Genomic DNA, 25050 nt, shown 5'->3' with positions numbered 1-25050 from the left:
TGATAATAAAAGCCAGAGACCCTGGAAATAATTACACAGATTGAAATAACAGATTGGTTGGAAGAAGTGGCTGGAGACAGTTCTTCAGGATTGGCAAGATGCGCTTCTCGCGAGTTGATAAAACTTTTTATTTTCTCTCTGTCTCTCCAAATGTGTTTAAATTATGCATATTTGAATTTCCTCCTGGTTTCACAGCCCAGTACCGAGGTCTGAATAGCTGGCTGTGTCACATGCCATCTAGTATAGTCTCCGGGCTCCGTGTGTGGTCCCTGTGGGATAAAGTGCTACCTTTTGGAAGTTTGCAGAGCCACTGCGAACAGTGCCTTGTGTCACAAGTACAAGCTCCCATTTTGCTGTGGCAAAGAACATATAAATAGACCTTATAAATAGTGTTTTAAAATTAAGTTGGAGCGGCACCGGGGTGGCTAGGTAATTAGAATTGCCAAATACCTTCTCTTCTGTGGACGGCAAAGGCTCCGCATTCCTCGAAGGGGAGCACAGGCAGGCGTTTGAAAGCACAAGTTTTGTTTGGTTTTATTTTTTTGCTGAATAGGACCAGCACACGTCTATTTACTACTTCTGGTTAATCAGGAATGCTTTGAATTGTGTTAATGCCGGCATCAGTGCTGGGGCACAGAGCATTTCCATTTTGGGATGGATCTTTTGTGCGCCAGTACTGGGCCTCCACAGAGCTGTGTCAGACCCAGCTTTGCAGGGATTTTTTTTTTTTTTTTAATGTGTTATGTGCTTGTTTTTTAAAAATAAAGTTCTGATAAAATGATCTCACTGTCATCCTGAGGCCAGTCCATTGGCATTATGGACTCATTCCCTTTGTGTCACGCAGCGTTGTTGCTTTGACAGGCCAACATCCTGGCGTGCTGCTGGATGGAGCAGGGTGCTGTTAGCAGCCCTTTCCTGCCCACAACTGCTTTAGGAAGGGCTCTCTCCTGCCCAGGGCTGTGGTGCCTACAGGGAGATAGGGCTTTTTTATCAGTCTGCACTTCCCTCCTGCTTTCAGGAGATACTGTGGAGTGTAGGAGCTGCTGTGGGGCAGTTTGTATATGGAGAGTAGTGCGGTCTCCATCAGAGCCAGAGGGGGAAGGAGTGGTGCCCAGCACATTAAATCCCCCCCTCACATCTAAATAGGGGGGTCAAAACACATCCCAGTCCAGATGGATAAGTTGAATGCTGTACTTTCAAGCCATTTTTCAAACAGCCTGACAAAACCAAGCCATCACCTGCATCAGTTCCTGAAAGCTTGGGCTAGTTTTTGATCAAAGGAAACCCCTTTTTCTTTGCAGAAGAGCATTAAATGGATTCCAGCTACAGAGGGGGGGCTGGCAACACTGTGCCCAAGCTTTGTCAAAGGCTAAATTGTATGTTCTGCATTGAAACATGCCTGGTTTAATTATAAACAATGCAGCAACAGCAGGCAGGCACATTTCTCCGCTAGTCAGGACAGATAAACTTGCCAGCCCAGAAGCCTAAGAGATGAGATCAGGTCAAAACTGGTGGTCTTTGTCATCAGACATGGACATGGGGGCTCCTCTTCAATGCCTCCTCTGGATTCAGTTCCTAATAACCTATCAGATCTGGCATCCCTGTGGATTTTAGTGGGCTGCAAGTCATATTGGCAGGATCAGGCCTTGAAATCGAAGGCACCATGACTGGGCTGTAAGATCAAAAAATGAGAGGACCAATTGTTTTCATTTCCAGAGCTGAAGGTTCTATTTTTTCTAGACTTTCCCTAGGCTACTTCTGAGACCACCCAAAAGAGCTGTGCATTTTCAACCAAAATAAAAACAACTGTTTAGAGAAAAAACTGATGTGCTGTTGTTGCAGCATGGAAGAAGAGAAATAAAACCCTTGCCTAAGAGTCTGAAGTTTGTTTGATTTATATGCACCACTTTATTTAGTAAAGAAGAGGCTCCTATAAGCAGTGGAAAAAATTACAGCTAATTTCTGAAAGGCAAAGTCAGCAGCGAGTTTCAGACCGCCACTGCTTATATTTTGTTTCCAAATTCTATTTTGGAATCTGATAATTGAAACAGTATTTGCTGAGCTGGGTTGCAAACACAGATCTCTGCTTAAGCCCGTTCTCTGGTGCTCCCGTCTGCAGAGTTATTAAGAAACCATAGGGCTTTTGACTGCTGTCAGATGGAGAATCGGTCTGTTTAAAAAAGACATTGCACGTGTGCTGCTAGTGAAGGGAGCTCACTTGCACATGGTTTGGGGGCCAAATGCAACTTTTCTTCTTCACCCAGATCCTGGATTAGCTCTCTCACCACAGGGTGAGCTGGGGATGTTGTCACAGCCAAAAAGAAAATAGCCATGAACAGTCAATCCTAGCAATGTAGGTTCGATGAGGTGTTGTTTGGTTTACTGAAGTTCAGGTTTCTGTCTATTCCTGCAGTCTTGGATCAGTAAAAACGCTGAAGCCGATGCTAACCTAAATCTGTTCAATGTGACAGAACAAGATGAAGGAGAATATCTGTGTAGAGCCAACAATTTCGTAGGCATAGCCGAAAAACCATTTTGGCTCCACATTCGCAAACCAAAACCAGGTAAACCACAGACTCTGTCCCAAGGCCCTGGCAACTGCAAGAATGAGCTATAACATTTTTAAGAAGCTAGTGATTAAAATTACTATTCATTTTGTATTATACCCTGTCAACTGACGCTGAATGGCTTTATCTTATTTTCTTGCTAATTTTTTTTTTTTTTTACAAGAATGTAACGCCTATACAGCAATTGCCATGGAAAAATTCCCACAATAAAATGACTGTCAAATTTTGCTATCAACTCTTCATGCTTTTATTCCTTTCCCCTCCTTACAATTGAGTGCTGTTAACAGAATTGCATGTTAATGACCTGTGACGTTCAAAGATCTGGAAAAAGAATCCGATTCAAGATTTCACCTGTAAAACTGATACAGTCAGTACAAAGATTTCTGTCCATTGGAGAAGTAATGGTGAAATAAATATCAACATTGGCTCGCGGAAGCAAACACACTGAATAGAGAGCAGCATCAGTCTCCTGGGCTCTGAGGTTTGACTCCAGGCAGGGATGTTTGGCTGCTATATCGTGGCAGTGGCACTGCAGGAAAGTTTCTTCAGGCTGGTACCTACAGGTACCTTTCTGTAACCAACCAAAGTTGTATTATAGCATCCAGGGCTGTGTAATGAATATATGGCTTTGAGATGTCTGAAAAAATTCTAAAAAAAAGTCTAAAATTCTAAATTTTTCTATGAAATAGTGAATCAAAATGTTTGTATGTTCCTTTGATCAGCACTTGAGTCTTTCCCCACTACATCTCTCCTCCTTTCTCCTTTCTTTCTGTTTTTCCTCTCTTACCATCTTTCTTTCCCCTTCCCCTCCCTCCTACTCACCCTACTAACCCAAAGTCAGTCATATTGTGGGGGCAATTTTTCATTTGGATGCTTTTGCTTGCATGCTTCTTTAGTGGGACAGAGTAAGAACCTGGTGAAGGGAACTTTTTTTTTTTGCTTTTGACTACAGATTGCAGAGGGGAATTAATAAATAAATGTGGAAGATGGGCCATTGGAAAAAAAAAAAACAACAACAAAACAAAAACCAGACCAACCTTAATCTGCTTTTGAAGTTTGCCTGTGGTGTCTTCACACTTGCTGGGAATGTGGCTTATTCTCTGTTTTCCTTCTTTCTATATGTGTGTGTTTTTTTTCCCCATAGACGGCAGGTGTTAACACAACGGATAAGGAGCTAGAGATTCTGTACTTGCGAAATGTTACTTTTGAGGATGCTGGGGAATATACTTGTCTCGCAGGGAATTCTATTGGGTTCTCACATCACTCTGCTTGGCTGACGGTGCTACCAGGTATTTCCTTCTGTGCTGGCCTCTTTCCCTCTCCAGGGTACCTTGACGTTTTGCTTTAGAAATGCCAAGTTCCATCAGACCACCCCTTCCTTGTTTGGAAGAGCATTATCCAGGGAGGGCCCTCTGGGATTTGCTGTGCTGGTGGTAAATCCACACAGCAGAGACCTGACCTGAGTTGTTGCATATTCACAGCTGGCAGTTTTTTTGCTTTACATCTCAAGAATTAAATTATTTTTGCAGAAATGATACAAAATGACCAATATATTTTTATTTTAATCTAGATAACAAGGAGTTGTTCATAGCCTGTTTGTTAGGAGACTGTTAAGAGCCGAAATTAGGAGCTTTGTCTTCTTACACGACCAGTGGGAGAAGTAAACCTCCCCATCAGACAATTCAGGGCATGTAAATTGGACACGGACTGTGGATTGTCTTATGAAGGAACCTCTCTGTCTAACCTCATCTCTTAACCTAAAATTAGATGCATAAGTGGTTGGTGTGAGCACACCCGTCCCTGCCTGTAGCATTATTTCCGCTTCACGGATGAACAGGCCAAGATAGCGATCTCAAACAGAAGGTCGAGGAGAGTCATCTGTGGAGAGAGCCCAGGAGTCCAGGCTCCCAGGGGCATTCCATGCTGCCTGCTCCAGCTGCAGTCGATGAAAGCTGCAGTGGGCTCAACCTGAGGCCAGAGTGACCTCAATTTTGTGGTCCTTTCATGTGCAAAGCTCGCATTGACAATGAAGCCAGCGCAGAATATGCAACAGAGAGATCTGCTCTCCCAAAGAGAGGGATGATGCTGTGCTGTACCTTCCCCTGCAAAATCTGCCTCCAGCTACGGGGGAGGCGTGAGCATGGTCCAGGAAAGCACAAGCAATATTCATGTTGAATCTCATAGCTGCTGGGACTTGGAGATGGTGCAAGAACAGACCTGGAGTATGTTCAGTAGACCCTTAGTGAAAGGGCGCCCAAAGTCCTGTACACCCCACTTGGGCTCACCCAGCGATAGACCACATTTGGATCCATCTTGAAACGCATCCATCTCGGGATGTGTTTAGGTACCGGAAACTTTGGCATTTCTAATCTTGGCTTTATCTGTGCAGGTGATTTGGATGTAATCACTTTTACTGGGGCTCAAGAGGATTTCCTCCATGCCCAACCCTGCTGCCAGTGGGATCTTCTGGTCTTTTCTCTGTTTATTTGCCAGCTCTAAAATGGCTGATCTGATCCTGTTCCTGCTTCTGCCATCCGCTGGATGAGAAAGCCTTTCGTTTGGTTAGAAGACTAGTGTCCCTATTGTTCTGAGAATCTCCTGATACTGTCTCATACAACTGTTACGGTGCTTTTACAATGTATGATCTCACCCCTCTTACTTAAGCAAAGAACTAAGCAGGAGAAAACCCACCAAAAAAACTGAAGTGGAACTTTATATTGAAGTCAGACGCAGTGCAGGGCCCATGCAGCAGCAGGCCCCGAAGCCCTGGCCACAAAGAAGGGGCAGGATACAGCCCGTCTGGGGAACCTCTGCTGGTTAAATCCCCGTCCATGCCAAGGAAGGAGAGACACGGGACAGAGAGCGAGACAGTGTGAACTAAGGCACTGACTCTAGTGCCTGATCCTGGGAGATGTGGTGATCCTCCCCTGCAGGAGATGGCTGTTTGACAGGACCAGCCCCTGCACAGCTGACACTGCTGGTGCAGCTCCCACATCACTGGCAGCCCTTTCTCCCTGTCCTCCTGGACACAGCCACTGAAGACCTTTATTCGGAGCCTGCTGCTGCTGCCAAGGGCAAAGCTCCAGCCACTTGCTGAAGACACTGCTTTGGGGCAGCTGTGATGAACACAAGCCATTAGCGAGCTAACCTCACCAACATGAATTCATTATAAAGTTTCCTACTGCTGACTGTTCCTCTGACACCAGCATGCCTTTGGGGGACTGAAAACCAGTCGCACCATGGCTCCTTCCTCTGGTTTTTGTGCCTGTCCTGAAAGGAATAAGGGGAGAAACACAGCTGAGCTTTGCTGGTCCCAAAAAAGTCTTGCTAGCAGGTAGTTGGCTGCTGATGGACTCATGCCATCACCCTCCTGGCTCAGCCACCTCACTGAGCCAGACCTTCCAGCCTCTTCCCAGCAGAACTAAGTTTTCATGAAATATTTATGTCAGTTGCTCTTGTGAGGCTTTTTCCCTGTGCAATGCCTTACGCCTGGATGCCATTCAGGCTCCTTAGTCCCTCAGGGCAGGCACTGGTCCAGTGGAAATCTTTGCTGGAGAAGCTGAATCAGCAGAGTGCAGCACACCTCAGTCCTGCAGCCTTTGCACATCCAAGGCATCCAGCTACGTGATATGGATGTGTGGAGAAAGCAAGATCTGGGGCAGAGGAACAGCAGAGACACATGAAGATGCATCCAGCCTAGAGCAGTGATTCTCAACCTGTGGGCTGAAGGCTCTTAGAAACCCCAGAGCTGCATCAGAGGACAATAAAATTACCCCAGAAAAAGGCAAACTGAACTGATACAGCTACAGCCATAGGTGGAAAACCACTGGCCTAGGAGGGTTCCTATCCTCACTGAAGTCACACAGAAAATTGGCATAGATGAGCAAGTCCTCCCCAAATTCCTTGTGCTGCATGTGTGTAGTTGTGTGCGGGCAGCTGCCTGCCCCATCCTGACGGCTGTCTCTTGTCACCCCGCAGCAGAGGAGCTCATGGAAATGGATGATTCAGGCTCAGTGTACACTGGCGTTCTCAGTTACGGCATTGGCTTTGTTCTCTTCATCCTTGTGCTGGTCACTGTGGTTGTCTGCAGGATGAAAATGCCAAACAAAAAAGCCATGAACACCCCCACTGTACAGAAAGTCTCCAAATTTCCACTCAAGAGACAGGTAACAGAAAGTAGATACAAGATTCCTATTCCCCCCTATGGTCATCCGTCTTTTTAGTTTTTACCCCCTTGAAATTTTCTCTAGGTGAAAAGCTCTACTAGAAAAACATAGCCCAAGAGGGACATAAGTTGGTTGCAGTCTAGGAGTTTAACCCCCTTTTATTAATTTGTTTCTGTTCCAGTGGAGCAATAGCTGGTGGCAGCTGACTCTGGTTCATGAGCAGCTTCCAAACAGCCATGTTTATGTGACCCTTGTCCAAGGCTGTCAGTGCACCTGTGGATGCCACAGAAAGCACATCTTGCAGGGGAACAGTTTAGCCCAGGCTCCCTAGTGGAGTGGGAATGTGGGGAGCAAGAGCACGTTTAATTGTGCTCAGTCCTGCTTTCACAGAGGTCACCGGTGACTTGAACCAGTTCTCATGGAGGTGGGAGAGCGTCCTCTTTCTCTGTGCTGTTAGGGATGCTCTGCCACCTGTAATTGCAGAGGGGCAGGAGCGAAAGGCACCGTGTGAAACCACATAGTGAAGGATATGGATTTCAGAGTCTTGGCTGCAAGCTCGTGGTGGGCATTTAGAAAGTCAGGACAAGAGAAGTCTGCGTGCTGGGGGCATGCATACAGAGCAGCTGAACAGATAATAGCTCTTGCCTGCTGGAGGTACTGGCTGGCCTAGCCTTCCTTCCACAAGCTCCAAACATGCCCACAGGTGCCTAGATCAGTGCATTTCTGCAAGGAAGGCGTAGGGGGTGAGATTTCCCATTTGGAAATTGTAGGAAAGTTGTCAGTGGACAAAGACAGCTCAGACCCCCTCAGTGATCACCGCCTGCTCTGGGGTTACAGTTGGCAATAACACTTCATTTGCTCTACCCAAGCAGGTGTCGTTGGAGTCCAACTCTTCCATGAATTCCAACACGCCCCTGGTCCGGATCACGCGTCTCTCCTCCAGCGACGGGCCGATGCTGGCCAACGTCTCTGAGCTGGAACTGCCTCCTGATCCTAAGTGGGAATTGGCACGCTCTCGGTCAGTCAACCCACAGGTCAGGGTCTCCTTGTTCCCAGCAGTGTCACCACCCCAGTAGCCACTAACATATCTATTTGTTCCTTCCTCCAGCCTGACCTTGGGGAAGCCGCTCGGTGAAGGGTGTTTTGGCCAAGTGGTGATGGCAGAAGCAATTGGGATTGATAAGGACAAGCCAAACAAGGCCATCACAGTTGCTGTCAAGATGTTAAAAGGTACAGGGAGTCCATGGAGGGCAGAACAGGGTATTGGGCTGGGATTTCCTCTCCTTGCCTCTCTTAAGTCTTTTATACAAACAGATACAATAGAAGAAAGAAAGAGCAGCCTTTCTTCCCCCTCACCCACATAGCCTGGGGGTGAGGGCTGTCTCCTTGGAGAGCATGTAAAAGTGCAAATCCCGTCAGGAGGAGGGAATGGGAATTAACCCAGTTCTCTGCCAAGGGGTAATAGCATCCCTGAGAAGAAAGGGAACCCCCTTCACTTCCAGCCAGCTCCTTGATCAGCCCATTCCATACTCCTCCCAGAACCAGCACTGCCTGTTCTAGCAAAAGCTTAGGCAGCAAACAGCTGGATTTTGCAGAAATCTGGTTGACAAACTCGTTCATGAGGGGTTTCTTCATTGAAGAAACTTGATCCCAAACTCCTGAGAGGTTAAGAGGCCAAAAATGGGCACCTTCAGATGAGTCTGTTTCCCATCCTTCCCCCACGCACAGTAGCCAGACAACACACAGACAAAACCCCCCTAAGGAGTTCAGCTGGAGCAAGCAGGGCAGATGCTCCAAGAGTGAGCAGCATGGGTTTGAGGTTACATGGGGTTTCTTATCATAAAAGGATTATTTTAATTTATATTCCCTTCAGTCTATCCTGAAGTTGTTTTTGGAAGCAGGATTGTTTCCATCTTTCCAAACCAAAGCATTCATTTGGGGAGGTTTCCCCCCATTTTTCTCCTTTTGTAGAAAAATTATAGATTTCCACTCAAAAAATACATTCCTCTCTGGTCCCTCACCCAACTCTGCCTTTCCCCCATCCATGAGTCCTTGTCCCTGAAAATGAGGGAGGGAAGCAATCAGAAATGAAAAATGGTGCCAGGTACCAAAACTGACTTTTATTTTTTTACTACTTATCAGAATGAAATAGAAGAGGAAAGGTTTTATTGATTTCCATATAAACATTTCTCTCCATCTGTTTTTTTTTTTGTCTTCTGGAACAAATATTCTCCTTTTTTTTTCAGATAGTATGTTTTGTTACATTAAAACAAACCCTGTGGTATTTTGAGTACTGTTTCCCTGTCAAAGCCCTGCATGGCTACACAGCAGTTGTATTAACAAGTTCACAGAACACTTAACTTTCTTCCTGACTTTTCTTTTTTTTTCCTTGCTTGCTTTCTCCAGATGATGCCACAGACAAGGACCTTTCTGACCTGGTCTCTGAGATGGAAATGATGAAAATGATTGGGAAGCACAAAAACATTATTAACCTCCTGGGTGCCTGTACGCAGGACGGTACGTAGCAAAGTAGGCTGGTGCTCACAGGGCTACGGGAGGCTCAGGTGTGACTGTCCCTTCTGTGTTATTACTCACTGGCTGCCCAAAATGTCCCAGATGGGATTTCAGTGGTCAGCCCAGCCCCCGCAGCTGTTCCTCTGTTGGATGCTGATGGTGCTCTTGCTTGCAGGACCACTCTACGTGTTGGTGGAATACGCCTCGAAGGGGAACTTGCGGGAATACCTCAGGGCACGTCGCCCACCTGGCATGGACTATTCCTTCGACACCTGCAAGCTGCCCGAGGAGCAGCTGACATTTAAAGACTTGGTTTCCTGTGCCTACCAGGTGGCCCGGGGCATGGAGTACTTGGCATCTCAGAAAGTGAGTTGAGAAACCTTGTTTGGTAGAAGAGTTGATCAGACCTGTGTGTTCTAAGGCACACAGTGCTCTGCGTATGTAGGGCAACTCGGGCAAAGTGTTGCAGGCTTCTCACTTCAGAGACCAGATTCTTAATGTGAGGTGTCTTGAATTTTTTGCAGAAGGCTTCATCCATGTGCAGAATTTCCCCTTTGCCAGCTGCACCCATGAGCCACACAGCTGCACAGCCCTTGCTGTCACCTTCAGGCCTGTTAGCATCCCCAAAATGCGTACAAAAGTAACCCCAAGCTTGATGCCTGTCCTCAGCAATTCAGCCTCTATCACTTGTAGAAGTAATTGGCTTTTAGATGTGCAGTCCTTGGCACAGCAGTGATCAGGGTGAGAGTCAAACCGAGTTGTGAGCTTCCACCATGGGAGCTGTTGCTTTAGACAACAGTCAGGAGCTGCACACACTCCTGTTCCCCAGCATCTTCCTTCTGAGATTGCAGAGCACCCACAAGGAAGCTGAGGTCCTGGGTGTAGCTCAGGTGTTTGTGGCTGTCACCAGCACACATAGGCTCGGTGGGAGCAGAGCTGGTGATGGGTTTGGCTCGATGTGTGGCCGTGCCCAGAACACTCCCCAGGGAGCACTTCACTGGCACTGAGCCGGCTGCTGCATTTGCTTACATCATAACCTGGGATTAGTCCTGATTTACCCTGACATCAGCAAGTGGAGGCTTTGGGTTCAGGAAGCTGTGCACCAGCCAGCATGACCTCTTTTTGTGGGCAGGGAGGACTGGGGCAAGAGCAAGCTCAGCTTTGGGTGTCAGATGTGTTTCCTTTGTGACTGCAGTTTAGGGTGGATGGTTCATGGTGGCTTTAAAGTCCCTTAGTGGACAATGCAGGTTAATGTAGCTTCTTTCTCAGCTAACAACTGGGATATATTTTGGATGTATTGAGGATGCCTTAGTTTGAGGATTTTTTTTTTTTTTCATTCAAACATCAACCTGCACTCCTCTTCTGGGAGTAAGCAGGGCAGAAAGACAGCTTCACGTCCCAGTAGGCACCTACAGAAGAGGAGTGTTGGCTTTCTCCTCTATGCATCCCCTGTGGAGAGAAAAAGCACGTGGCTGTGTCAGCGCTGAGGCTGCCGATGAGGTGTTGCTAAGAGGTGGCTCCCACCAAGCATGCACAATGGGGCAGTGACAGAGGAAGCCAGGAGTGCCCACAGCTTTATGAGCTTGGGAGTCAATGAAACACAGCTCATAAACCACACGGTGCTGTTGGTTCCAGGCACGAGCAGCTAACGAGCCCTTATTTATTGACTTGCTCACCTTTCACAGTGCATTCATCGCGACTTGGCAGCCAGGAACGTGTTAGTCACTGAAGACAATGTGATGAAAATAGCTGATTTTGGCCTCGCTAGGGACGTTCACAACATCGACTATTACAAGAAAACCACCAATGTAAGTACAGAGCTGCCAAGCATGTGCAATTCTCCTTCTGCCAGGGAATTTGGCCATCCTTGCAGCAAGTGGCCCTTGTCTCACATCTCTCTTTCTAGAGGGGCTTGGGAGGAAGAAGTCTACTTGTGGCCTCAGCTAGTGAGGGGCTGTAGATAGGATAGTCCCAGGAGTCCACTGAGCATCCATTTTCTTGCTAAAAGATACTGCTGGTGCTAACAGTGGGTTGAGATGTCCCATTTCTGCCAAGGAGGCTCTAGAATAAGAGATACCAAGTTTTTTTACCAAAGGGGAATGAAGCCCCTTCTAATCTTCACTGCTACTGCTCAAAAAGGTCCCAAGGAGCCAACCTCTGGTCACACCACAGGGGGCTCTTGTTTCAGAGCTCTGCGGCAGATATTGAGCTCTGAGCAAAAGCTGCAACTGCACCATAGTGTGGAGATGACAGTGGAAGAGGTTGAGGACACTGCAGAACCTGAGGACCTTGAGACTGCAAGGGGCCTAAATGTCCAGGCAGTCTTACAAAGCCCACCATGCCCATGCTGATCCTCCCCAGTATCATATCAGAAATCTTTCTTAATTGCCAGGATTTCTTAATCAAAAGTTAATAAAAATTATTGGGAATTTTAATTGTAATCAAAAGGATTTCTCCTGTTTGAGCTGTGTTGGACAGCTGAGAGCATAATCCTATTTGTGCATCCTGCCTGTGTCCCTTCTCTGGTTGTCTCCTCCAGTGGGATGGTGGCTCAGGACAAAGTCAAATTATCCCTTAAAAATGACACAGTCCTTTCTGAGTCCCTTCAGGATCCAAGCAAAGCCCAGTAGAATTATGATTAATCTAGTCTGTATTTCTTAACAGCCTATGTTTATGACCCTAATGTAGGATGTTCCCCTGGAAAGCTGGGATCAAGCTTCCTCCTTTAGCCTCCAGGAGGATCAGGATTTGATTCTTGGAGGATCTGGCCCTTGTGTTCACTCTTGGAAGTTTCCCCTCAAGTTCAGCCTAAGCTGAGTTTGGACTTGGAGTCAAACTGCTTTTTCTTCCAACCAGAGACCGAAAGCATTGTCCCATGCTCTGCTGCATTTCTGAGCAGTAGTTGTTGTTCCTATGCAAAGATTTAGATGCTCTGATACGTTAAACCTGCTTTGGCAGTGAAATACAGTCCTCTACAGAGGGCATTTATTACAAATATTGTCAGTGAAGATCCAGGGATCAAATGGTCTAATCTGTTTATATGTGGCCACTACTGCTTTGCCCAGTGACCGGGAAGGCAGATGTGGCTGTTAATGAAAATGTTTCAAACTGGATTAGAAAAGAAGATTCAGATGGTGCCATTGTGGCTGGGGGAATATGCTGATGGGGTGTTCCCATTGTCTTCCTAATTACAGGGTCGGCTGCCTGTGAAATGGATGGCTCCAGAAGCCTTGTTTGACCGGGTCTATACTCACCAGAGTGATGTGTAAGCATACCCACACGTTTTGAAAAAAATAAAATGGCAGGGAAATCAACACCTGTAGTATCTTAAAGACAAACGTGCTGCTAAGCAGGAGCAGAGCTCGCTCACTGCTGGAGTGCCTGGGGATGCAAATAGCAAATGAATCTATTCCAAGCTGCAGCTTTGCACACATGGTTTTATTTTATTGTTATCTGGTTGCTTTCATCTTAGGATCTCTAGTGAGCTGCTGCAAAATTATTGGAAGGCAGGCAGGTACTTCTTGTCCAGTTTATAGACAAGGCGATTCATCCTGCAGTCAAAGAAAAATTGTGCAAAAAACAAAACCTCCATGCAAAAAAAATTACCCTTGGCTTCCTGCGCACTTTGCCCCAGTTAGGCTTTAGCTGGTTACGTGGGATTGAGCCTGAAAGATATTCAACAAATATAGTCTGGGATTAATTTTGCTGTTTCGTTTATTTGCCTTTGTTTTTCCTTAATCTTGTCATGTCCGTTTTAGTTGCCCCTGCACGGTGAGCAAACAGCAAAGCTGCCTTTCGTGTGAATCTGTGTCACATCTGAACTTTGCAAGGGCTGAAGTAGCTCAGCACACACACCCGCTTTTTTTTGTTTAAATATCTGGTCCATAATGGCATTTTTTCAGTAATTCAACAGCCAGCCTGCCTGCTCCTCAAGGCTCACCACTTGCAATTGAACCAATTAATCTTTCTGTTTCTTTATTTTTCACATACTTTGGCTTTTCTTGATCTTAAATCATAGTTTCCACACTTAAGTAATGCTGCAGTGGGCATGAGAGATAAATCAAAGCTAGAGAACGGGAGAGTGAGCGTGCGTGAAAGTGAAACAGAGACAGATAATCTCTGTTTTGAAAAAAGAAAATGAAGAAGGCAAAAGATATTTTTGAAAAAGAGGGCTCTTAACCAGAGCACAGCTGCGAGACTGAAGTGTGTAACATTAGTGCTCTGCTGATTTTTGTTGGGGTATTTTTCTCCCAGCTTGTCCAGTGAAATGAGTGTTGTAACAAGCAAGTTTTGGTATCAGCTTGCACAATTAGTGGCCTGTGGTTCCAAGCCCGCAATTCAGTGAAGCTGTGCATGAATAATTTGATTTGTTCCATTCAGTGGAGCTGGTGGAAGACCTAACAAAGAGCTGGGGGTAATAGATGGGCTGTCACCTATCTGATTAAATGCTCATTTCAATTTCAGACTTGGTGCCTGGGATTTCTTTGCTATTGAGTTGGATCAGCAGAGATCTCCAAGTAACTAGTAAAAATGGCCTAGGCAATTAGTCATGCTATTGATGACTTTGTTAGCTATGCATGGCTGCACAGAAATAAAGCTGAGCCAGGGAGGAAGGGATGTGGAGGGGGCTTGGAAAAAAACCTCATTGAATTTTAAAGATCTTTCTTTGGTTTCCAGCTGGTCTTTTGGAGTGCTACTATGGGAGATCTTCACTTTGGGAGGGTCTCCATACCCTGGAATTCCCGTTGAGGAACTCTTCAAACTCTTGAAGGAAGGCCATCGAATGGACAAACCTGCAAACTGCACCCATGATTTGTGAGTGTGTGCTGGGGGTGACCTCCTTGCTTGCTCTCACTTTCCTCTGACCAAATGCCACTTGAAGCCATGGTTCAGGCTTGTGGGACATCTGCACCATGAGATTGTGGAGCTGGCAGTGGGGTAGGTTTACCCACCCCAAGGGTGGGTAACATTATTTACCCACATTTACCCACATTTCGGCTCAGCCCTTGACTCATCTTGCGGGTGGCAGATGGGGGCACAGCTGTGGTGTGTCATCTTTAGGATGGTTCTTCCTACTTCTTTTAGAGAGCAGACACACATGAGAATCATAGAATCATAGAATCATAGAATCCTAGGGGTTGGAAGGGACCTCGAAAGATCATCTCGTCCAACCCCCCTGCCAGAGCAGGGTCACCCAGAGCACATCACACAGGAAGGCGTCCAGGCGGGTTTTGAATGTCTCCAGAGAAGGAGACTCCACAGCCTCTCTGGGCAGCCTGTTCCAGTGCTCTGTCACTCTCACAGTAAAAAAATTTTTTCTGATATTCACCTTAAACCTCCTATGCTCCAATTTGTATCCATTACTCCTTGTCCTATCACTGGTCATCACTGAAAAAAGCTTAACTCCATCTTCTTGACACTCACCCTTTATCTCCTTATGAGGAGATAATAGCGAGGAGCATGGCTCCACAAAACCCCTTCTCCTCCAAACTGGCCGCACACCAAAGCCAGCATGGCTGAAGTTGCATTGGCCATAGCTGTTTTCTCAGGCAATTTGGGGGTGGGGGAGGGCAGACAGGTAGGTGCCACTTATCCCCACCAGGATTGACAGTCTCCTTTACCCTCTCGCACAGGTACATGATCATGCGGGAGTGCTGGCACGCTGTCCCCTCACGGCGACCCACTTTCAAGCAGCTGGTGGAAGATCTGGACAGGGTCCTCACTGTGACGTCCACCGACGTGAGTGTGGTGGGGTGGGCATGGGGAGGGCTAGTGCCATGGCCCCTGTGGGGGACACTGAGCGTTGATGGGTTTGTCACCCCGACAGGAGTACCTGGACCTCTCGGTGCCCTTCGAGCAGTACTCACCAGCCGGCCAGGACACCCACAGCACCTGCTCCTCAGGAGATGACTCAGTCTTTGCACATGACCTGCTGCCCGATGAGCCCTGCCTGCCCAAGCACCCCCCCTGCAATGGTGTCATCCGGACGTGAGGACACCCCGGATGGATGGACGGACGGATGGACAGGCAGTGTGGACACCAGGGTGGGACGCCAGTGATGAAACCGCAGTGAAGGATCTTCCAGTGGAACTGTGGTGGTGCCTGGAGATGTGTGTTGTTGTTGTCGAGCTGTTCAGGGTAAAACAAAAAAAAAAAAGGCAAAAACTTTTTATGTTTGGTTGGTTTTTTTGTTGTTTGGTTGGTTTTTTTTTTCCCGTTTGCTGTATAAAAAGTCAAGAAGCACTGTTTGGCCTGAAGGAACTAATCTCTTGCCAAGATGATCTATCATATATGATTGTTTAGTTTTGTTTATTTTTCATTTTTTGAGGATTTTTTTTTTTTTAACTAAGCAGAATGTTGAAGCTGGGGCTGCTGACCTTCCAGCCTCTGTGCTTGTGTTTCGAGTGCCAGAGTAGCCATTTGGTGCCTGCAATACAAAGAAGAGGAGAAAAATAATCTTCTTTTTTTAAAAAGAAAAAACACGAACAAAAAAAAAACAAAACAACAAACGTGTAAAGAATGTAGAAATTCTTTGCTTATGCAATCTGTACATGAACCTTTTTGGTGGAGCTGAAAAGCCACGTTGCCTGCAGGGATTCATATATTTATAAAAATATCTATATTTTTGTTGTCGTCGTTTTTATAGCATCAGGATCGTATTACCCAGCTACATAGAAGGAATCCTTTTTGGAAGAAGATTAAAAATAAAAAAAAAGTAAAATGCAAGTCATCATGGAGAAAGGAGAGAAAAAAAAAAAAAAAGAAGATAAAAAGAGACAGTCAAGTGGAGGTGGGAGCAGACCCAGGGACGGGCAGAGCCGGCAGTGGCTGAGGGGGTCCCCTGGCAGGAGAGCATCACCCATCTGAGAGCAGCAGGACACCTGGCTCCTTGGCTGCCCACACAGCATCTCAAGCCACATCCTGACCTTTGGGAACAGCTGGTTTTGGGGAAAAAGAAGTCGGTTTTGCATAGTTTTGTTGGCTGAGGAGGAGAGGGAGGGGAGCAGCTCCTCCAGCTGCCCCTCCACGCCAGCGGTTTGGCTCCATCTACGTGCAGTGACTTGGAGAAAGAAGTTACGGGTACCTGTAGGCAAGAGCCTTTAACTTATATCAAAAAGGTTTATTCCAGAGAATCCTTGTATATATCTATAAATATATCCTGTATATATATATACATAAATATATTAAAAACAAAAAAAAGAATGTATAGTACTAACGCGACATAAAGCAGTACTGAGAGAGAGTCTCAAAATCCAAGCATTGCAATCTAGGATATACTGATCTGGGGGAAAGAAAAGATTGTTTGTTTGTTTTATATCTTCACAGTTTTGTTTTAAAAATTGTACCTTAACATGTATATTTGTAAAGTTATTTATAGACATTAACATATCTGTTCATCGGTTTAAATAGCGTAGAGTTACTGTAAACTTTAAATTCCACCGAGTTTAAGGGTGTTTTTTTTTAACTTATTAAAAATGGAGAAAAAATATATTAATCATTTTTTCTTTTGTGTTTATGGGAAATATTGAAAGAATGTATAGGTGTACAGTCCTTTAACAAATTACATTTAATGTTATAAATATATATATATGTATTCATTAAAAAAAATATTAGTTTATCCTGGATTGCAGTGAGCAAAAAGTAAGTTTATTTTTCAATACATCATCAGTGGTTAAAACCAAACAAATAGCAACAGAGAGATGATTTTTACATATTTCAGAAAAACAGGGCCAAGAATTCTTCCATCAGTTTAACCACTGTGCATTAAGGGGGTGTGGGTGCTTATATTTCTATTTTCAAATGAAGGTATTCTTTGTGGTCGATTTAATAGCAAGTATGCAGCAAAGCAAAATGACTTCAGATGATGTGGGGTAATTATTTTTTTTTCCCCCCCTTTGCCAGTACCGTTGTGTTTTGGGCTTCAGAAGTGCCATGTGAGCAGAGTAGCAAAAAGAGCAACAGTGTTGGCAGGATAGGTGCAACGACTGCGTATTTCTTTTTCGTTTAACTCACTGGAAAATGCCAGTGATGCCTGATTTTCTGTGTTGAAAACGCTGTGCTGTTTTGTTCCTTGATGCCCTATAGCTGTTCAAAAGCACAGGAGTGAACTAGGGAATTTTAGCATGGATCAAGCTGACAAGGGGGATGGATTTGGGCTTGGGGGGGGGGGCGGTTTGTGGGTTGTTTGGGGTTTCTTTTTGTCCAGAAGACTTTATCTACTACCACGAAGAGGCGAGGCAAATTGCATCCTGAATTCTTTCTTTCAGTTTTCCTCTGGTGCATATTGCATATGTTTCAGAAGAAGAGGATGACAGCATCTCATTTTAAGATTTTTTTTTTTTTTGTCTTCTTAGAGCCACAAAATCCTTATCTTAAAATAAATAATTTATAGTTTGAGGTTATTTCAGTGGAAGTTTGAGAAGGTAGATTTCTATAGATTTTTGTTTTGTTTTGTTGGAATAAAAAAAAAGAATTTTTTGGTATTTTCTTACAAATGTCTGCTAATGGTGTACATTCCAAGTACTCGAAACGTTGAGTTTTCCTGTACTGAAAAAAGAAAATGTACAAAACTGTGCATGATTTCAAATGTTACTAGATATTATAAATATATATATAATTTATTGAGTTTTTACAAGATGTATCTGTTGTAGACTTGTTGACTTTAACATTTCTTATTCAATGCTTATATAGTTTTATAGCCTGGACTATTATCTTTAAAAGCTTAAAAAATTAAAAATTCCAATTTTGTTACATTTTATACTGTTGATGTTACAATCCACAGGTTTGCATAGCGTGGTTTTTTTTCAGTGAGCAACTCTGTTCAGTTTATTTTAATACTGTATTTCTGTGCCTGACAGCTGCAGCTGTCGAAGGTGTGAGACGAACACTAAATAAAACTGTTCTGCTTTTGTTAACATGGCAAACTTAATTTTACCAAAACAAACAAAAAATAAACAAGTTTTTAAATTTTGGGGTTTATTCCCAGTTGTGCGGGGTCCTTTGCAAAATCAAATCTTCCAGGCTCTTGAGATCTGTACTGCCAGGAGGGTTCGTTTATTTACAGTATGAGCCCTGGCCAGCACAGGTTTTATATTCATAATAAATTTATAACAATTTTTTATCAAGGGCAGTATATTTTTGCTAGTGGGTATATTTATAGCCACACAAGCCACTGTGTGCATGCAGGTACAAAGGTATTTAGCCTCTGCTAAATGCAGGATTAAGCACAGCAGTTGCACAAGGGCAGGATTTTCTCATTAAAGCTCCATACGGATTTAATCCAGACCAGGATGTCTCCCAAGGTGATCATGGTGGTGCTCACGACATTGCAGATGCTGGTGGAAGTGCAAGGTTCACAAGAGGAGCTTCAGCACCAGACAAGGGGGAAAGTAGATTCACCCAGTGCCTGGTGTGCTGGGCATGAGGGACCTCATCCTGTCTGGCTCCCAAGGAGCAAAAGGAGCCCAAGTTTGACTTTGGGGGATTGGGCCAGTCCTACCAGCACTTCCATATAAAATTTAACAGATTCCTACAAGTGATCCTGCTGAGCTGCATCCCAGGCGTCTCGATTTTTGCATGAAAGTTTTATCTACAACCACACAGCCTGCCTGCAGTAGCAGGCATTGGTAGTTTTAAATGGCTGGGCATGAGAGTGCATGCACTAGGCCCATGAAGATGACCAGAGGGTTGGAGCACCTCTCCTGTGAAGATAGGATGAGAGTCAGGGATGTTAAGGGTGGAGAAGAGAAGGCTCCAGGGAGACTTCAGAGCACCTTCCAGTACCTGAAAGGGCTACAGGAAAGCTGGGGAAGGGCTCTTTAAAGGGCATGGAGTGGTAGGACAAGGGGGGGGGGGGGTGGCTTTAAGCTGTAAGAGGGGAGATTTAGACTAGTATTGGGAAATTCTTTGCTGTGAGGGTGTTGAGACACTGGCACAGGTTGCCCAGGGAAGCTGTGGCTGCCCCATCCCAGGAGGCGTTCAAGGCCAGGTTGGATGGTGCTCAGAGCAACCTGGTCTAGTGGGGGGTGTCCCTGCCCATGCAATGGGGATTGGAACTAGATGATCTTTAAGGTCTCTTCCAACCCAAACCATTCTAGGATTCTATGATCTGACCAGGTTCCAACTGTGGTACTGAGACTGACAACCACCACTATGAGATCCTAGTAGAATTTAAAAGAAGTATGTTGTTTTGAGGTGATTTCCTTGCCATGGTGAGAAAAAACCCCATTCTTTCAGCACTACTAAAATGCATTATGTGGTAGGGGGACCAGTCTTGATACCTGATATGGATTTTTTCCATGCTTTAAGGTCACCCTTTGATGTCCTTCCCCACACCTTGTCCTATCAGGACTGGCATGGGCCAAAGGATGATCCCTGGCCACCCAGGGCTGCAGATGGAGAGCAGCTAAACAGCTTTTTGCTGGCTCACCTGCTTCATCATAGCAGGGTGGTGAGGATGTTGTGCATCATTTGCCACCAAGATTTGAAAAGCAGGAGAGGGATGGATCATTATGCAGTTAGCTGTGGTGTGTTACACACCTGTGCTGTACAGCTGCCCAAAATAAAGTCCTTAAAGCACATAGAGAGCTCAGAAGCCCAAGTCTCAAAGAGGCAAGTCTCAGCACAGTGGCTGACCCATGCATGGAGCTGGCATGATGTTTGCTTTCCCTCTTGGGTTTCATGATGTCATTCTTCCTCTCCTGACCTTCACCTGCAGCAGTGTTTGCTTGAGGGTTAGGGAGGAAGGGGTAATATTTTATTTTAATCACCCCACAATGCAGACACTTCTTAGCTGAGGATGAACATTTGGCTGCAGAGTGTGACCTGCATTGAGCAATGTGCAAAACAATCTCAAGAAACATCTGCAAAGCTCCTCAGCTGGGCTGTGTCACTGAGCAAATGTCCCACTGCACCTCATCCTCCCCTTCGGTGGCTGCAGCCTTCCACCCAACCCCTATTCCCTTCCCACATGGGAGAGGTATTTTTCAAAGCAGAACAAATGTCTCTTTTTCTCTGTGGTTCACCACACAAACAGAACTTTGCACTGGCCCCTGTGACCTGTTCCATAGCAACACTCAAACAAATTATTAAAATTGTGATTTATTTATTGATTTTTAATTTAATGTGTTCCCATTGGTCATGGCTCCATGGTGAGGCTGGGAGGATTTGGCAAAATGAAGAGAAGTCTGAAGCTCTGCAGGTGTCAGCAAGAGATGGCAACTACATTGCGAAGTTTCCTGGTGGCCAGTGCCATTTAAAACTCCTGCAGAAGATGCCTCCTCCTGGTGGACTCCTCCAAGCCAATTCATCCCTCCCAGGAGCTACAAAACCTGTAGAAAGGGAATATGGAGGTATGGGTTGTGTTGACATAAAAAGAGGAATGTAAAAGGTGAATGATGGATTTGCTCAACCCACAGAACTTCTTGCAATGAGAGAACAGGAGAGAATACCCAGAAGAGATGTCAGGACATGAAATGCTTCCTGGCCCAGGACTATGGGCTCATGAAGAGACAGGGAAGGGATTTGTCACTCTTGCCTGTACCCTCTTCTTCCTGCACCTTCTCAGCCATGCTAGCTCTAAGCACAATTTCAATTTTTCACGCCTCTGATTTAGTTTCTCTGTTTCATCACCATCATGTTGCTTTTCACAAGCAGCATCTTGGGTGTAGGCAACATGTCAAGCAGAAGAAACATCGTGCCCTGCCCCAAGAAGATTATTATCTAAAACCAGGAACAGGATCAGTGTTTTAGGACAAAGCAATACAGTTGGCTCTCAGCCACCACTCTCTAAGCAGATCTCCTGGCTGGTGCCCACCAAAGACCAGACCATAACCATTGCATTTTTCCTAGGCCTTTTTTTTTGGGGCGGTTGGATCTGGCAGCATGCAGGAGCAGGGGATGGGAAAGCAAAGTGTGCACCCAACAACCATGGCTCGCTCCAGGATCCTCACCAGTGCAGACAAAAGTGGCTTTGCCATCAGGGAGGAAGGGCCCCAGCTGTGAGGGGAGAGCAGGGAGAAGAGGCAGAGTCAGGTGCATCTTCCAACCAAGAGCTACATTGAAATGGGTATTGGGCACCAAACTCAAGGCATGAAAGCAGGGGGAAGGTTGGCAGAGTTTGCTATCTCCACACCTCCATGGCTCTGAGGTCCATTCTGTAAGCATTCAGCCAGAAAATCAGGCAACACAAGCTAAAATCGATGCTGGGCAGAAGAAAATAATGCCATGGATAATCAAGGCACAGCCTTTCTGGTGGTAACACACCCTGTCTAGCTGTTATTAAAGGCATTTAGCTAAATGCCACTTACATTCACCCCTGGAGCTGCCTTGCCAGCCTCTCCATGCCCTTGGGGTATCTGGACTGAGACAGGGGCAGAAAGTGGTACCACTGCCTTGCATCAAAGGCAGGCATTGCATTTGGATTCAGTTCACCCTGAGCCAAAGTCAAGGTGGATGTTAGAGTAATTAGAGACCTCCAGATGCTAGGGACTGTATTAAAGACCTGGTTGCAAGCAGGGGTGATGAAACTTGCTGCCTTTTGACTCATACCAGCAAGACCTCTTGACAGGAGAGGAGCAAAACTTGAAGTTTTGGTAGCAGAAATTCAAGGCTGAGAAAGGCAATATAAAGCCTCATCATTAAAGTGAATCTTAAGAAAGCCTGTGAAAGGCCATCATTTTAGTTGTTAGGCAAAATCTCCAGCAAAGGGAGGTTTGCTTGCGTGGGAGGGACTGGAGAAGTAAGGCCTCCGTGCATGTGTGAGCATGTAGAACAGGGCAGAAAAACAATTGTTTATGCAACATCAAAGTTGAGAACTGCAGCAGTCAAGCAATGCAGCGTTAGGGTTGAATGCTCAGCTGTGCTGTTGCCTCCAGTATTTACGTGTCAGCAATGGTGGCTCCGTGACTCCATGCAACAGGCAAGAGCTGTAAAACCTGCTGCAGCTGGGGTTGTGCAGACACAAGTCAACTTGTGTTTACCCTGCAAGGGGAATGAATAAATAAATAAATAAATAAAGTAACACTTCAGCTTGGGACCTCACCATCCCCATGGCCCTATGCTTTGTCCTTGATCTCCAGGACTGTGGGAGCTGTGCCTTGGTGCAGGGGTCACTTCACACTCTCAGCAGCACAGAATTGTGACTAAAATAAGCCTGTCCAGACCGCAAAGTGTTTCAGTCTGGATGCCAGCATTAAAATAAGAGTCTAAAACTGTCACAGCTGATTTTAGCTCCTGCCTGCTCTGCAGATGGGCACCGGGGGGCTGAGTGTCCCTCTCCAGCTGTGCAGTCCTGCACTCAGCACATTGCAGGACCAGCCTTTCCTATTCAGCATCTCCTAGGGAAGCTGTGTCCGGTACTTCAGTACCTGCTCTCTAATATTCACTCAGTAATTAGCTGTTTTCTGGCTCTTGCTTTAGGCTGCTCCTCACAGCTAACAAGTACCAAGCCAACTGCCCCTTCTTGCACCTGAGAGCGGTGCAAGGTGGCCCCTTAGAAAGTCCTCATCAGCTCTGAGGATTCAGCTATGCAAACACAGCCAGGGCAAGCACAGTCCCATGGCTTATGATGAGGGATTTTTTTCTCCCTTTGGGAAATCATAATCTGTGGCTAGAAGAGGACAGATCATCTACACCCCTGCTGAAACTATCATTTCAAACAATTGCTAATTACAGTGACTGAAACACAACACTTAACTCCAGCCTCAAAGAAACCAATGGTTCACATTAAATATCAGATAAGGGCAAACATCTCACTTCAGTCTGGCTGTGCATTTGTCAGATTTCTGTGCAAAATGCAGACATGAGCAGGATACAACCAAGATGAGGGAGAAAGCACATTACCAAGCTCTCAGTAACACTCAAGGAGCATAATCCGTGCCATTCATTTCAGGTACCTTGAAGCCCAGGCACTGATGGAGCAGATTTTGGGTGGGACATTTAACGTACAGAGAAAAGGAATTTCAGGAGCGAAATAAGTTATTAATCATCAGTATCTCTGTTTTCACATCACAAAGTCAGGAGGTGCTGAAGAAAGAAAGACTTTTGCAAATTTAGTAGAGCAAGAGCAATGCAAGCTGAAGGAAGGGTGTGAATTTGCGGCACATCTCCCAGGCACATAGAGGCAGACAGGGTCCAGTGATGCATGGGGACACAAGAAGGGCTTTTTCAGATCTCTGCATAATCTTTTAGGATGATGCCAAAGCAGCCAAACTTGAGAGCTGAGTTTCTACAGCTAGTTGCTGCTGTATACTGGCACTGAAGCTTAGGGAAATATTTTCAGAAGGGCTGAAAGCTCAGGCTCACAATATGGTGCAAATTAAAACAATAGCTTCATTAACTATCTGCTCATACATGTAACACATTGCAGTAGCAGCCCTGGAAGCTGGGACATGAGGACCACTGGCATGCAGAGCAGTTTAGCTTCTGGGCTCCTCCGCCTTCCCTGGGTCAGATGGCAGAAACATTTCATACCTTTTGACCACTCCCTTAAAAAAATACAAGCTTAATAGCAAAAAAAAATGGCATTTTACTGTTGCCAACAAGCATGTGGATTTAGCTGGCTCACCGTCAAGTGCTCAGATTTGAAACTTCTCATCTTTTTACAGGCATTTTTTCTCCTGACTTCAAGACTCACATTATTCAGTGTTTGCTTCAAAAAGCCAAACACTCTCTTCTGAGGGAGGCTACAAAGTGGACAGAGATTATCCCAGTAATCTCATGCACAACCATCCCTTCCAAGCTCCTGCAGTGGCAAACCCCCATAACGCAGCATTTTGAGGGACTGGGCATATCCCAGCAGTTATTTTTCCTGCAGTCCTGCTGCATCTGTGACTCTTATGCTGGAGTACTCCTAACACATCCAGCTGCCCTGGAGCCAGGGCTTTACCTCTGCTCATTCACCATAAAACCCTGTTGTTCTGTGGGAACATCTGCTCATTCGTGCTCCACCCAAACACCCCACACATTCTTCAGAATTTTCTCTTTCTACAGGTCTGGTTGCTTTTTGCCAGCAGCAATGTACACACTTGACATGCTAAGGGAAAATATTTAGCAGGAGGGAAAGCGCGTTCCTCGTAAATTATTCTCACTGCAGGATGGAGAGGAGCAAACGAACACTCCTGTACTTTAGGAAAGTTGTTTGCTAAGGAAAGGACATTGACTGAGTCAGTTAAGGTGAAATACCTGCCATTGCCTCTCCATAATATGTTTCAAAACCGTTTATGGTAATTTACCCAGGTCACTACTGGCTAAGTGGCAGGGTGGCTGTACAGCACTCTGGGAACTGCACTCTTCCAGTGGGAATCTGTGCTCAGTGGGAGACTGGGGAGTGGATTTCTACCTCTGCTTCCACCTTGGCTTCTGTGAAATGGGCTGTGAGTCTGAGGCTGGTTTCTTGCCAACTAGGACAACTCTCTTTCCTTAGCTCCTTGGTGGTGATCCATACCTGACACCAAAGGCTGTATTTGCATGGAAGAGCAAGACCCTGCTCTCACAGGCATGGAAGAAGACACTCTGCTGTGCCAGACAAATGCAGGATACAGGATTTATAGCAGTTTCTACACTAATAGAGCCCCAAATTTGCAATTCCAGCCCAACGAAGCAGGACTTTGAATTCTCATGACTTGTCTAAGTTACCAACTGGAGCTCTTTTTATTTGATTTGTCATTGTTGAATTTGGAGAGCACTTTCCAAGGACCATTAACAGTTGTATTTTCTAAACAGAATTTAACATCATGACCCCAGCATCTGAGGTTTTAAAGAAAGGAAGCAGATGACAGTTAGTAACTCTGCTTTTCACTCAC

At 45.5% G+C, this 25050-nt stretch overlaps 1 protein-coding gene across 6 annotated transcripts in view; it reads left to right on the top strand.

Moving 5' to 3' along the window:
* FGFR3 (fibroblast growth factor receptor 3) overlaps nucleotides 1-18218 on the top strand; it is a 56998-nt gene extending 38780 nt beyond the window's left edge. The window contains exons 8-18 of one of the 6 annotated variants that reach the window (XM_051618001.1): nucleotides 3712-3856; nucleotides 6546-6733; nucleotides 7606-7751; nucleotides 7842-7963; nucleotides 9140-9250; nucleotides 9423-9613; nucleotides 10933-11055; nucleotides 12442-12512; nucleotides 13925-14062; nucleotides 14881-14986; nucleotides 15075-18218. In XM_051618001.1, the coding sequence (XP_051473961.1) occupies nucleotides 3712-3856; nucleotides 6546-6733; nucleotides 7606-7751; nucleotides 7842-7963; nucleotides 9140-9250; nucleotides 9423-9613; nucleotides 10933-11055; nucleotides 12442-12512; nucleotides 13925-14062; nucleotides 14881-14986; nucleotides 15075-15239 (1506 nt within the window). In that variant the 3' untranslated portion in view covers nucleotides 15240-18218. Of the gene's footprint in view, nucleotides 1-2413; nucleotides 2565-3711; nucleotides 3857-6545; nucleotides 6741-7602; nucleotides 7752-7841; nucleotides 7964-9139; nucleotides 9251-9422; nucleotides 9614-10932; nucleotides 11056-12441; nucleotides 12513-13924; nucleotides 14063-14880; nucleotides 14987-15074 lie in introns of all 6 variants that reach the window. The other 5 variants (XM_051618000.1, XM_051617999.1, XM_051617998.1 and 2 more) reach the window with 5 other exon arrangements.
* The last annotated feature ends 6832 nt before the right edge of the window (nucleotides 18219-25050 follow it).

This window comes from Apus apus, chromosome 4 (genome assembly GCF_020740795.1).
Source record: "Apus apus isolate bApuApu2 chromosome 4, bApuApu2.pri.cur, whole genome shotgun sequence".
NCBI lineage: Eukaryota > Metazoa > Chordata > Aves > Apodiformes > Apodidae > Apus > Apus apus.
This window is presented reverse-complemented; position numbering and strand designations above follow the sequence as displayed.